We start from the raw sequence: 14,355 nt of genomic DNA, 5'->3' as shown, positions 1-14,355 counted from the left end.
ATGTGCATTAGTATTCTGGGTACAATTATGCATGAGGATATGTGCTTGCATGGCTGTAGTTGAGGGTTCTCATAGCGTTTCCAGGGCATGCCTGGCAACCATTGGCTATTGAACGATACCAGCCATGCTCGGGGAAAGCTTTGTCAATTCCAAAGATTCGCTGATCTGCGCACAGGAAAATGTGTAAACCTGCAGGAGCACAGATATTGACTATTTTTTATGAATCTGGCTCACAGTGATCATCAAACCTAGATTTTAATGTGCCCACTCTCGAGAAGACTGAAAATAAATACTAGAATTAATCATTCATTTTTTCTCTAAAAATAATACAAAGCCTACACAAGAAGTGAAGCAACTCAAGATACTTTTTAACCTTCAACTTTCCCACACCCATATTGTATAGAATCTCCCAAGTTCATGAACAACTTGTGTTTCTAATTGGATTTGACAGCTGATTCTAAAATTAACAAGATTAAATGATGTCGACTTACGGCAGAAGTTGCGACTTCTCCACTGGCCAACATCCACAGCAGCATTCCTGCAGGCACTAGCATAGCGAGTTACCGAATCACAGAGCTCTGACTGGTTCCCTCCAGTCGTGCACAGACGAAAGAGGCAGGTTCTGTAATAAGCGGAGACATTGACCACCGAGTGACACTCAAGGAATGAACTATTGCTCGGATCATTGATTATTCCACACTTGGACCTGCTCCTGTAGAACTTCAGGAGTTCAGAGTCATTGTTACAGGCTTTCAAAAGGTCACCACACTCCCCATTGCAGATTTCATCAAAGGTTGTCCAGCTCTCCAAGAAAACATCAAGGTCGTCAGTGCATTTTCCATTTGAGAAACAAAACTCATCATCCCCATTCCCATTGAAATATCCACATAATCCACCCGTGCAGTTGTAGTAGAATGTGGATAAACTGATGGAGACCAACCCGTAGTCTGTGTATTGGAGCTTGAGCAATCCATTAGACTCGATGATGGTCCCATTCCTGTTACGGTAAATCTCCAGCTTCCCAGTCGGGTGGAAATAAGGCAATTCTACTTCAAAGCCATTCACCTACGGTGGAAGTAATGTATTTCGGTGAATTTCTAAACTTTCACACTTCTGAAAATTTTGCAAAACACAATAAGCCTTTAAATACCCGGAGACGATTCTGGAGCATCCTTTCTCCTCAGCCTTCCTCTACAAATTAACTGCCACTGTTGGTGGACTTCATTATACTGCTTATAAGCTACAACATAAACCCACATATATACATATTTAAACCCATAAGAAATAAATTATGTATCTAGGATTCTTTTTCAGATAAAGAGGTATGTAATCGTAGCGTGAGTGTTTGTGCTCAGGTGTCACAATAAATAACAAAGGCATTTTATTATAATATGTTATTATCAAATGATAAATATTGGAAGACAAAAGGCATTATAAAACAGCATTTTCTATGCAAGCTCTTTTTAATGCTATATTTTTAGCTTTCTTTATATGTAAATACTTCTTGAAGCTAAAATTAAAAACAATATTGAGATTACAAAAGGGCTTTGAGTCCATGGGCTAATTAACAAGCACTTTGGAGCAAATTTATGAAAAGTGTCACTGCACCTAGTGCAGCGCCACTTTTCTTGCACCCATTAACGTCCCCCTAATGTCACCATGTGTGCTCCATAGTTAAAATATAGCACACAGGGTGACTAGTGTAAAAATGTTTTACCCAAGTCCGGCGCTTTGCAGGATTAGCGTAAAAAATGATGATGCTAATCCTGCACAGCACCCACAGGCTCACTGAACACAATAGGAGTCTATTTTTAACGCCCATTTTTAGGGTTTTCTTGAATCATGTGGGGCGAGACACCTCAAGAGCTTGTTGTACCACCCAAAAACCAATGGTCTCTTTGAGAGAATGAACCAGGTAGTTGGGTAGTGCACAAAAGGGGCTAAATGTTGCAACCATGACATTGTAAAGCCGGGGCGGAGCATGCTGTGGTTTTACAGGATTACTCCACACTCTACCACAAAAGTATCTCCCTTTGAATTTTTAATAGTTAGAAAAACTAACACTATTTTTCATCCAGCATGGATGTCCACATGACTGAAGAGTGAGTCTGATTTGGAGCAGTTGATGAGTTTGATTACTAAAAACGTAGGTCTTGCTCAGGAAAAACAAAAGTGCTGGCATGATAAAAAACGGGTGAAGTCTCTAAGGATACAAGTTGGGGACCTAGTGCAAATCAAATCTGCTGTACATGGTCAAAAAGGGAAGACAAGTTTAATGGGGTTCCAGTAAGTGTTGAGAAAGTATGTGGTAGTGCAGTCAGGGTCAATGAGGTCACTGGTAAAACCTCTCAGGAGTAGTTAAGGTGGGAAAAGAGGCATGTTACTGTGTTGTCCAACACCAGATTGTCCACGTTTTGATCAAGTCAACCACCATCAAGATTACCAAGCTGATCAACACCCTGGTGGCAGTTGAGGCTGGTGCTGGGAGGTGAAAGATTTCCTGTGTGTCCGTCCTCTGTACAGGTCACTATTTGGAGAATAAAATTACCTGTTCTACCTACAGTCTTAGTGGGGCTTACTACAGAACAGTGCCAACAGAGTGCCAGGTCTCAAGGCTGGATCTCGGAGCCGGAAGAAGTGGGAAAGGGACTTAAGGCAATGGTTGCAAAACTGTCAGACTCGACCAGGATGCATTCAATTTGAATGGAAGTGCAGAAGAACTGGTCTACCATGCAACAGGCGAGGGCCAACTTATGTAGTAGGGAGGACTAAAGTATGTGGCAAGGAAAGGTTAAGTATGTAGCATAGTGCAGCACATTTTATGACAGTATTACTGCATTATTCTCACACGTGCAATGTGTGTAGAAGATTGCTGAAGTGAAAGAGTTGCAAAGAAGAAGTGAGTGCAGGTGAGAGTGACAGGAGAGTGTTGAAGAGGAAATAGATGAGGTGTGAGATATGCAGATTGAGTGTTTCAGAAAGATGTAAGGAGAAAAAGAGTGTAAATGTCTACAAGAGAAAGCAAAGGGATCAGAAGATGATGGAGAAGGATGACAGGATGAGGAATGGGGTAGGCAGAACTGAGGAACACTGGCACCACACCCAGCTTTCAGACTCAGCCCAAAGCACCTCCGTTCAAGAAAAATAATTTCCCTGAACAAGGATGGCTTTAGCGCTGGTGGCACCTGGTGCAACAATCTTTTTTTGCACTCCCTCCTCATGATCTCCTTCTAGGACTAGGATTCTCTGACTACATCCTAGCAAAAGTGTGCCACATCTCTCCATAGCACCTCTCTCACATACATTTAATTTGTTTTAAAGTTATTGTAAAGGCTGCCTTTACAAATCCACTCAGCTATTCATATAAAATACAGATCTGATCTTTGCAGCAGGCATATTAACCCTCTTCGCTACTTATGGTGAGTCAAAACTGCCATTAGGCAAAACTCTGATCTGTCTCTCTCTAGCAGGAACATTACCCACAAGTGTTATCTTGAAATGTGTATTGCTGCCCTGAAGATGGATGCACAAGGATCCCTGCAGCAAGTGACTTTAAATCGTACATTATTGCTATAAACAGTGCCCCCCTTACTGTCAGTCCTCCCCCAGGAAAGGTCACACTAGTCGCATCACCCTAAAGACGGCTCTGCCCCCAATCTGAACTCAGATGAACCCTGAGAAATTAAAGCGGTACAATTTATTGAAAGAAATCAAATGATGTGACTCAGAAGTTCTCCTCCTACAATAGATGAATCTCTTGGGCACAAAATGCAACTTTTTGGCACACCAGTGTTTGAGATAGGTTTCACCAGGGGATTCCAGAATGTGATGATTCTAATTGGGCACGGTCTACACTATCAACCACAGCACACATAGAGTGACCTTTTGGGAGCCTATGTGGAGGGCATGTGTCTACCATTTGCTTATATGCTCTACCACAGCATAGAGTGACTCACCTGAAACAAATCAAGGCTATCTGGTGCAGCTCCACGTGGGATCACTAGTGATATAAGAGGATCTCAATGGCATGATAAACTGGATAATTGATTGGATGGTCACAGACACCAGCCCTCAATAAGGAGTTACCAATTGAGTTTTATGGGTTTGGTGGCTCATTGCAACACATACTCCTCAGATGGAGTTCTAGCTCTGACTACCTCTTTTGCCGTGCATAGAATCGAGTGATCCAGCAAGGGGGGATATTGACTCAGGCCTATACAACCATTCACCTGTTGAATTAACATGGAATTTGGGTGGGAAGGGAATGGGAGGGATAGAGTGATGGCTTTGAGTATAGCGGCTAACTAATGATGAATGTAAGGTCTATCTACAGTCAAGATCTATCATTTTGGTGCCCTCTTCCTCTGGGACAGATGGGTTGGGCAGTCACCACTAAGTAGTTATCATTCCACACCTGTTATTCCAGCTCCAGAGCTACCCATACACATTTACACAAGATTTCTTCACTAGCCTTAATTCTCTAACCACAGAGAATTTTTATGTAAACATCATCTTCTCAAGTATCAATGGCACAATGTTAAACATTCTCCTTCAATGGAGCTATTGATGCAGCAGACATTACCTTGTACTAATGGGCTTCACATCTAATAACTGTAAACAAAAAATTCAACAAGTGAGATCACAACTTTGCTTTCACAATCAAGAGATACGGTCACAAGTCTAGGCTCAGTGCATTAAGGGATGAGACATACTTAGTATATTAAAGCTAGGTTATGACACTTTCTGCTCATCTGCAGAGCTCCAAGCTGAATTTGACATGCATAAAACTTAAGTCTTCAGATGTCTACATCTACAGCATGCCATGTTCAGAAATGGATGACCCAGTTGATAACCCTGACTTCAACTCACTAGAGAATAAACCACTAATGGGAGATGTGGTCAAATGTAGGTTATTTACTCTTTACCATCCTCTAGTGATAAATACAGGGACACATTTTCAGCACTAAGACATCATATATGAGAAAAAGACGTAAGAACACTCACAGTTGAGGAATGGCAAAAGGCACTGATGGCCCCTTTGGAAGCAGCCATAGCTACACAGTTCTGAATACTCCAATGCAACTACCAACACAGAGTTCACTACAACAGACAGAAACTTTGACACTTAATTCACATACACTCCACTGAGTGCCTTTGAATTGGGGACGCCTTCAGAGACTGTGTACATGCTTATGATCTTGTCCTCAGATATAAACCTTTTTCTAAAGTGTAACCTGGACTGTGGAGAGAGTTGTGGTGCGGTAGATGGACGCACCACAGAAGCTTGCTATGCTTAACGTTTTAGCTGACCTGGAGCTAACAGATACCGTTTTCCAATTGAGCCTTGTCATGGCTAAAAGAGATATCACTTAAAGCTGGCAGAGAGTAGACCTACTGACCCTGACTGCCACAGATAAGAGCATGGATCACTGTGTATCACTTGAAATCCCAATGTAAAAAGATGGGGATGCACCCAACAACCTAAAATACGGGGGGAGTGGATGTGCCTCATGGAATATGAGATACTAGGAGGTGGCTTTGGGAAGGAGGTGGTCACTTGAATGCCACAATACAACATCCTCAACTTGACAGACAACTGTCTGTTGTGGGCATAGAGGTTAAGTGGGTAGGTAGTCTGTGCATCTCTTTTCTTATAGACCAATAAGAATTGTAACCAAACACCAACCATGATGATGAATTTATATTCTTTGGTAATTTATACGTCAATAAAATGCTTAATAAACAAATCTTCACAGCTACCACCCGAGGTGAGAATTATATCTCAAATGTCTTTCAAACCATTCTGACCATCTATAAATGTGCCCCTCCATTTCTATTCAGCATTCTGAAAGCATGGGAAAGCAGGGGTCCATCATAAGGACTGAAGCTTAGTCTCAGAAATATGCTTTTGTAGTCATTTTCTGAATAAGTTACCACATCCCAGAATGCTGCTACATCCAATGATAGACTTACTCCTTCCAACTGACCTTCAGAAAACCACTCATGGCTCTTCACCAACACTAAAATGAAGACAATTGTTCCTTCTTGTAACTTATTGTCTTCCAGAATTCCTTCTCCTATGACCTCCCCATTTAATTTCCTTATCCTGCTAAATGATTTATCACCCTCCCACTCCATAGCCTTGCTCTCATATGTATTCATGTTTTATCTGAACATGACACTGCTTGTTAAATCCATTGCAGATATGGGTTCCAATACTTGTTTATTGTAAAGAACTGTGACATCTTTCAGGGCTAATTGTCTTCAAAGAAAATATGAAGCTAATGAAATATATTCATTTATTTGTAAGCAATTATATGCCAATTAGATGAACACAAAAACAATAAACATGAACCAAAATAAAATGTCTTAGTATATTTCAAACAATGGTTCTGTAGTAAATAAGTTCCCCCATTTAGTTCACTGGGATGTTTTGCAGATGTGTACCCTTTTTTTGACTTTTTACTATGGATGAATCTTGATATCAGAGCCTCACTCATGGCAAATTCCCAGTATTCAGTCTATGTTTATCAGACTTTTCCTTTTAAGATAACTTTGCTGCAGCACAGCTAATGTAAGAAGCACTAGGGTGGTTACATGATAACACCTAAGCAATCCCATGTCGGCATTTGTGCAGACTGTGCGTGAGACTACTGTTGTACGCAGCCCAATATTTGCAAATAGGTAGCCTGGCATAGAAGGACTGCAAGAGCTGGTGGTTACCCAGGGTAGGCCTTGAATCTTAGTAGTACTTACTGTAAAATCTGTGATGCATTCATTGTATTGAACTGTATTCATTGCAAAATCTGTCCTAAAGAACAGCTTTGCGCAAGTTAGGCTACCAGGCCCAGCAAGATATCAAACTGGGGTAAAATATGCACACTGAATTTGAATGTGTAGGTTGAGTCCGCCCAGGTAGTACTATCTTACCTGGGTGGGGCTAGGTGGTCAAATTATGAAGCATGACACTATTATGTGTGTGAGACCACCTAGTCCATAAAAGGAACTCCCTCTTGTAAGACACAGCCATCTCCATAGACACTCTCTACACACACCTCCCCTTAGAACTAACCTACGCTTACTCTGCATTATTAGCTGAGGATGCACTAATCCAGTTGCACCCTCATCTCTGACCACTCCACACTTCCAGTGGTATATGGATGTGTATTTTTGCTTTGGGAGTATGTGTGGGGCGGTTTGACTCCCACCACTCTCTTTTGTGTTCTAATAGCTTAGCACACGGTTCGCTGTGAGAGTTTTTACTTATTCACAAAGCTACTACTCTTTGGTAACTTCCAAGAGTAACACTAGCTACATCTACCCTAACATGGCAGAAGTGTTAGCTTACAGCAAGGAGGAGATCCAGGCTATCCTCTCAGCGCCCTCACTGTTAGGGGACTCTTCACTGACAAAGACAATAGCCCAACTGGGCGACTGGGACATACTCATTGAACTCAAAAGAACGCAAATTAAAACCATACTGCACGGGGCCATTCTAACGGAGTACCTACGCAATAACGCAGCTCCTAATGGATTACTCGTAACCACTGAACCACGCATCTACCTTGAAGATAGGGAGTTCAGAAAAGATTGGTCACTGATTGCCTGGAAGTGCACACGAGATTGGCTGATCCTGATCATTAAGACAGCCTCCAGGATATCAGAGACCTTGATGATACAGATTAAGACAGCTGAAAGCAATCTGAAAACTGGTTTGACAACCGCTGCAGTCAAAAAGAAACTAGACGAGACAAATAAAACAATTAATGAATTCAAAGACTATCTCACCCAACGCAAAATTACAACATTTCAGAAAGACCTAGAGAGGTTCTCATTGGAGAAGGTACACCCATACTCTAAGGAGGACTACGTGGCTAAGTCCCCTCTACTCTCTGACACGCCCTCCGGGGATATTCTAGCTCCGACTCCGATAATGACTGCACACAGTCCTCACGCCCAAGACGTGGCCGAAGGGGTAATCCGAGGAATAATTGGCCTCTCCCCTATGCAGGTCCCCCGGCGGCCCCCTCACATAATATGTCAGCTTGGGCTTGGCCATCCCCCTATGGGCCACCCAACCAATTCCAACCCCCAATATATCCTCTACCACCGGCCACCTGGGCTTACCCTAATGTTCCTTTTTTGGGGCGAGACCCTGGACGAGGAAGGGGAAGGAAAAAGGGAGTGAGCTGGAATCTAAGAGAGGTGCAAACAGACAATGAGGCTCCCAGCACAAGCAAGACGTAACCAATAGATCTACTACCGTCATTAACCTGAGCCTGGGTTTCGCCCCCACACCCAAGCCAGATATTTTCAAGGTAAGAATTGAGTTGGCTGAGTTCTTCCCTAAGATAAGACTGAAAACCTTCTTACTCCACCATTCCGAACCTGGCATCGGGCTGGAAAGGAACACAGGTCTACGTCCAAAATCTAAATTTACCCCTTCGTGCCAACAAATGCCACCCGAAGAATTGGCCTTCAAGAAATCGGTAAGCAGGAAAATAGACAATCTGCAAGCAGATCAGAGTGAAGTTTTCCACCACATCAGAACGCAGGAAATAGTAGCCCTCAATGACTTAAGCAATGACCCCTTGATTGTTGTGAAACCAGCCGACAAGGGAGGCGCCATAGTAATAATGCCTATGGTCATGTATAAAGAAGAATGTTTACGCTTACTAGGTAACAATCACCACTACAAGAAACTGTCTAAGGACCCTACAGTAACCATAAAGGAAGAAATAACCTTTCGGAAAAGGAAGGGCCTAGACAATGGCTGGATAACGAAACATGAGGCAGCCTTTCTGAACCAAACCAATCCCAAAACTCCCTACTTCTATATATTGACAAAGATTCACAAGAATAAGCATCCTCCTCCGGGGAGACCGATAGTGTCAGGAATCGGTTCCATCCTGGAACCTTTGTCACAGTTCTGCGATTGGTTTCTCCAACCATATGCAAGAAGAATCCCAACCTACCTCAAAGACATTAAAGACGTCCTGGTACTATTAAGCAACCTAGAGTTTGACAAAGACCGGGAACAACTGATGACCCTTGATGTTGAGTCGCTCTATACCAACATTCCACAGGAAGCAACTCTAGAAGTGATCAGCAATTTGCTGAGTAACAGCGTCTTGGATTTCATCACTCCTCAAGAATTTGTCTTAGACCTCGCTCATCTGGCATTGACCAGAAACTTTATTGAATTTGACAAAAACTTTTATCTACAGATACAGGGAACCTCAAAGGGGAGCACCTTTGCACCCAGTCTGGCCTGCCTATATATGGACCACTTCGAAAAAGAAATGGTGCTCACAGAAGACAATCCATTCTTTGATAACATCAAGAAATGGAAAAGGTATATTGATGACATCTTCCTCATCTGGAAAGGCACGAAGGAGGAAGTTACCACTTTTGTCACATGCCTAAATGCCCTGAATCCCTTCTTAAGATTCACGTCCACGATGGGGGACCCGGGCGATCTCATTTCTCGACCTTCTCATAACTGAGAAGAACGTTCTCCTCAAAACCGAGGTTTACTATAAACCAACTGACAGGAATAACCTGCTGCAATTTCGCAGTTTTCACCCACGTTCCCTCAGAGAGAACCTACCAGTAGAACAGTTCCTACGTCTGCGACACAATTGTACAGAGCTCAAAGATTTTAAGAAACATGCCAAGAAGCTCACTGATAAACTACAAGCCAGGGGATACCCTGCATACATCTTGAGGAGAGCTGAAAAACGTGCTCGCTTTAGCAACAGAGAGGCATTATTACAACCCACTACCAGAACCAATAAGGAAGATACTTTAATTTGTGTAACTACATTTAACCCTGCGTTCAACACTATCAAAAAGATAATAAATGACGACTGGAAAATTATAACCTCAGGAGGACCACCCTTCCAACTGCCCCTGAATGCCTTTAAAAAGGCAAAGAGTATCCGGGATATGATTGTCCACACTCGACCACGGGACAATCCCGTTATAAACAGACAAGGAACCTTATGGGACTTACCACCCCCAAGAGGATATTTCCCCTGCGGCAGCTGCAGTGTTTGCCTGTTCACTAAGAAGACCCTTGCGGTGGAATTGGGCCTACAAACGCCCTGGGAACTGAGGCAGATCACCAACTGCAACAGCAAGAACATTATCTATATGATGACATGCCCATGTCTGAGGTATAATGGGATGACAACCCAAAGAGTAGGCACACGTATCTGCGAGTACAGGAGCACCATTCGCTGCAAAAGAGATGCCACAAAATTGACAGAGCACTATGTCACCAGAAACCATCATCCCAACGACATGGAATGGGTGGTCATAGATCAACTCAAACTCACAGTAACAAATTTAAAACAAAAGTTACTATTCTACGAACAGAGATGGATGTGGAGGCTACATAATGATAAGAATGGACTTAATGACAACATTCAATGGTCCACCTTGGGCTAACTTCCTTACCCTGTGTCTGCCTGAGTACATAGAATATACTTTTATCTAGAATTTCTCCTGGATTCTTCTCCCAATCATGCCTTTATATCCTAAACCCACAATAATAGACATCTTCTGTAGGGTTTCAACTTCCCCCATGTGTCCCTCCCGCCCCTTCTTTCGCACTTTCTTTTTCTTTTTTTCTTTTTTCTTCTTATTTTTTTTCTTTCTTTCCCTCTCTTCCTTTGCCCCGCTGGTTGTCTCCTTTTCTTTCCTTATTTTTATTTTTTTTTTACCCCTGTCTCTTCCCTTCTCCCCTTTTTTCCCCCTTTCTTGGTTTCCTTCCCCCCATCCCCCTTCCCCCTTCCCCCACCCCCTCTTCTTAACACCCATCTCTTTCCCCGCCTTGCCCCATCACCCCCCATCTTTTCCAGCTTTACCCCCCCTTCTCTTCTTTTTTATTTTTTCTCTTTCTTCCTCTGATAGCCCCTTTTTATATTTTTATGGTTGCCCCTGAGCATTCAGAGCTCTATGCACTCAGGAGCTCTGGCAGCAGCACCTCACCGAGGCGCACTTGTCCCAGGGAGACTACATTTCCCGTATTCCCTGGGAGCGCTATGACACGCCGCGGCATCGCGACGCATCCTACACGCGTGCCCAACTGTGTCTCCACACTCGAGACACACGTTGTGGCAGCCATGGTGTAACTACACCCTTGGAGCATTATGAGGCACTGCGGCACCCGCAACACGTCATTTATGTGCGCCCGACCGTGTCTCCAAACTCGAGATACGGGTCGCGGCAGCACTGGTGTAACTACACCATGTGACCATTATGACGCGCTGCAACACCCGCGATGCGTCATTTACGCACGCCCGACCGTGTCTCCACTCTCGAGACATGCGTTGCGGCAGCGCTCATGCGCATATTCCTCCTATATGACTTCCGGAAGCGCTGCATACATTTCCCTAATGCCGGATCTCTCCAGCGCTGCATTAACAACACTCCTTACCAATCACAACCTGTTTTAACCCCTTCGCTGCCAGGCCTTTTCCCCCTCCTGTGCCAGGCCTTTTTTTGGCTATTTGGGGCAGTTTGCGCTTAGGCCCTCATAACTTTTTGTCCACATAAGCTAGCCAAGCCAAATTTGCGTCCTTTTTTTCCAACACCCTAGGGATTTTAGAGGTACCCAGACTTTGTGGGTTACCCTGAAGGAGGCCAAGAAATTAGCCAAAATGCAGTGAAAATTTCGTTTTTTTTAAAAAAATGGGGAAAAGTGGCTGCAGAAGAAGGCTTGTGTTTTTTTTTCCCCTGAATATGGCATCAACAAAGGGTTTATGGTGCTAAAATCACCAGCTTCCCAGCTTTCAGGAACAGGCAGACTTGAATCAGAAAACCCAATTTTTCAACACAAATTTGGCATTTTTACTGGGACATGCCCCATTTTTAAATTTTTTTGTGCTTTCAGCCTCCTTCCAGTCAGTGACAGAAATGGGCGTGAAACCAATGCTGGATCCCAGAAACCTAAACATTTCTGAAAAGTAGACAAAATTCTGAATTCAGCAAGGGGTAATTTGTGTAGATCCTACAAGGGTTTCCTACAGAAAATAACAACTGAAAAGAAATATATTTAAATTGAGGTGAAAAAAACAGCAATTTTTCTCTACGTTTTACTCTGTAACTTTTTCCTGCAATGTCAGATTTTCTAAAGCAGTATACCGTTACATCTGCTGGACTCCTATTTTTGCGGGGATATATAGGGCTTGTAGGTACATCAAGAACCCTAGGTACCCAGAGCCAATAAATGAGCTGCACCCTGCAGTGCGTTTTCATTCTATACCGGGTATACAGCAATTCATTAGCTGAAATATAAAGAGTGAAAAATAGCTATCAAGAAAACCTTTGTATTTCCAAAATGGGCGCAAGATAAGGTGTTGAGGAGCAGTGGTTATTTGCACATCTCTGAATTCCGAGGTGACCATACTAGCATGTGAATTACAGTGCATTTCTCAAATAGATGTCTTTTTTACACACTCTCTTATATTTGGAAGCAAAAAATGTAGAGAAAGACAAGAGGCAATAACACTTGTTTTGCTAATCTATGTTCCCCCAAGTCTCCCGATAAAAATGATACCTCACTTGTGTGGGTAGGCCTAGCGCCCGCGACAGGAAACACCCCAAAACGCAACGTGGACACATCACATTTTTTAAAGAAAACAGAGGTGTTTTTTGCAAAGTGCCTACCTGTAGATTTTGGCCTCTAGCTCAGCCGGCACCTAGGGAAACCCACCAAACCTGTGCATTTTTGAAAACTAGAGACCTAGGGGAATCCAAGATGGGGTGACTTGTGGGGCTCTGACCAGGTTCTGTTACCCAGAATCCTTTGCAATCCTCACAATTTGGCTAAAAAAACACATTTTCCTCACATTTTGGTGACAGAAAGTTCTGGAATCAGAGAGATGCCACAAATTTCCTTCCACCTAGCGTTCCCCCAAGTCTCCCAATAAAAATGATACCTCACTTGTGTGGGTAGGACTAGCGCACGCGACAGGAAATGCCCCAAAACGCAACGTGGACACATCACATTTTTTGAAAGAAAACAGAGGTGTTTTTTGCAAAGTGCCTACCTGTAGATTTTGGCCTCTAGCTCAGCCGGCACCTAGGGAAACCTACCAAACCAATGCATTTTTGGAAACTAGAGACCTAGGGGAATCCAAGATGGGGTGACTTGTGGGGCTCTGACCAGATTCTGTTACCCAGAATCCTTTGCAAACCTCAAAATGTGGCTAAAAAACACATTTTCCTCACATTTTGGTGACAGAAAGTTCTGGAATCAGAGAGGAGCCACAAATTTCCTTCCACCCAGCGTTCTCCCAAGTCTCCTTATAAAAATGATACCTCACTTATGTGGGTAGGCCTAGCGCCCGCGACAGGAAACGGCCCAAAACTCACCGTGGACACATCACATTTTTTTAAAGAAAACAGGTGTTTTTTGCAAAGTGCCTACCTGTAGATTTTGGCCTCTAGCTCAGCCGGCACCTAGGGAAACCTACCAAACCTGTGCATTTTTTAAAACTAGAGACCTAGGGGAATCCAAGATGGGGTGACTTGTGGGGCTCTGACCAGGTTCTGTTACCCAGAATCCTTTGCAAACCTCAACATTTGGCTAAAAAAACATGTTTTCCCCATATTTCGGTGACAGAAAGTTCTGGAATCTGGGAGAAGCCACAAATTTCCTTCCACCCAGCGTTCCCCCAAGTCTCCCGATAAAAATGATACCTCACTTGTGTGGGTAGGCCTAGCGCCCGTGACAGGAAATGCCCCAAAACACAACGTGGACACATCACATTTTTTGAAAGAAAACAGAGGTGTTTTCTGCAAAGTGCCTACCTGTAGATTTTGGCCTCTAGCTCAGCCGGCACCTCGGGAAACCTACCAAACCTTTGCATTTTTTAAAACTAGAGACCTAGGGGAATCCAAGATGGGGTGACTTGTGGGGCTCTGACCAGGTTCTGTTACCCAGAATCCTTTGCAAACCTCACAATTTGGCTAAAAAAACAAATTTTCCTCACATTTCGGTGACAGAAAGTTCTGGAATCTGAGAGGAGCCACAAATTTCCTTCCACCCAGCGTTCCCCCAAGTCTCCCGATAAAAATGGTACCTCACTTGTGTGGGTAGGCCTAGCGCCCGCGACAGGAAATGGCCCAAAACACAACGTGGACACATCAAATTTTTTCATAGAAAACAGTGCCTACCTGTGGATTTTGGCCTCTAGCTCAGCCGGCCCCAGGGGGGGCAGAAATGGCCTAAAATAAATTTGTCCCCCACTCCCCCAACCCCTTCCCGGGAGCGACCCTTGCCTACGGGGTCACTCCCCCTGCGTGACATTGGCACCCAAAAAAAAATCCCCGGTGCCTAGTGGT

The 14,355-nt window shown here is 43.6% G+C and overlaps 1 protein-coding gene across 1 annotated transcript in view; it reads right to left on the bottom strand.

Annotated features, from left to right (window-relative positions):
* TECTA (tectorin alpha) overlaps positions 1-14,355 on the bottom strand; it is a 333,031-nt gene that overhangs the window by 215,780 nt on the left and 102,896 nt on the right. Inside the window, exon 10 of the mRNA XM_069221517.1 lies at positions 492-1,065. Coding sequence (XP_069077618.1) covers positions 492-1,065 — 574 coding nt within the window. The remainder of the gene's footprint in view (positions 1-491; positions 1,066-14,355) is intronic.

This window comes from Pleurodeles waltl, chromosome 3_1 (assembly GCF_031143425.1).
Source record: "Pleurodeles waltl isolate 20211129_DDA chromosome 3_1, aPleWal1.hap1.20221129, whole genome shotgun sequence".
Taxonomy (NCBI): domain Eukaryota; kingdom Metazoa; phylum Chordata; class Amphibia; order Caudata; family Salamandridae; genus Pleurodeles; species Pleurodeles waltl.
The sequence above is the reverse complement of the archived record's forward strand: the minus strand, read 5'-3'. Positions and strand labels throughout refer to the sequence as shown.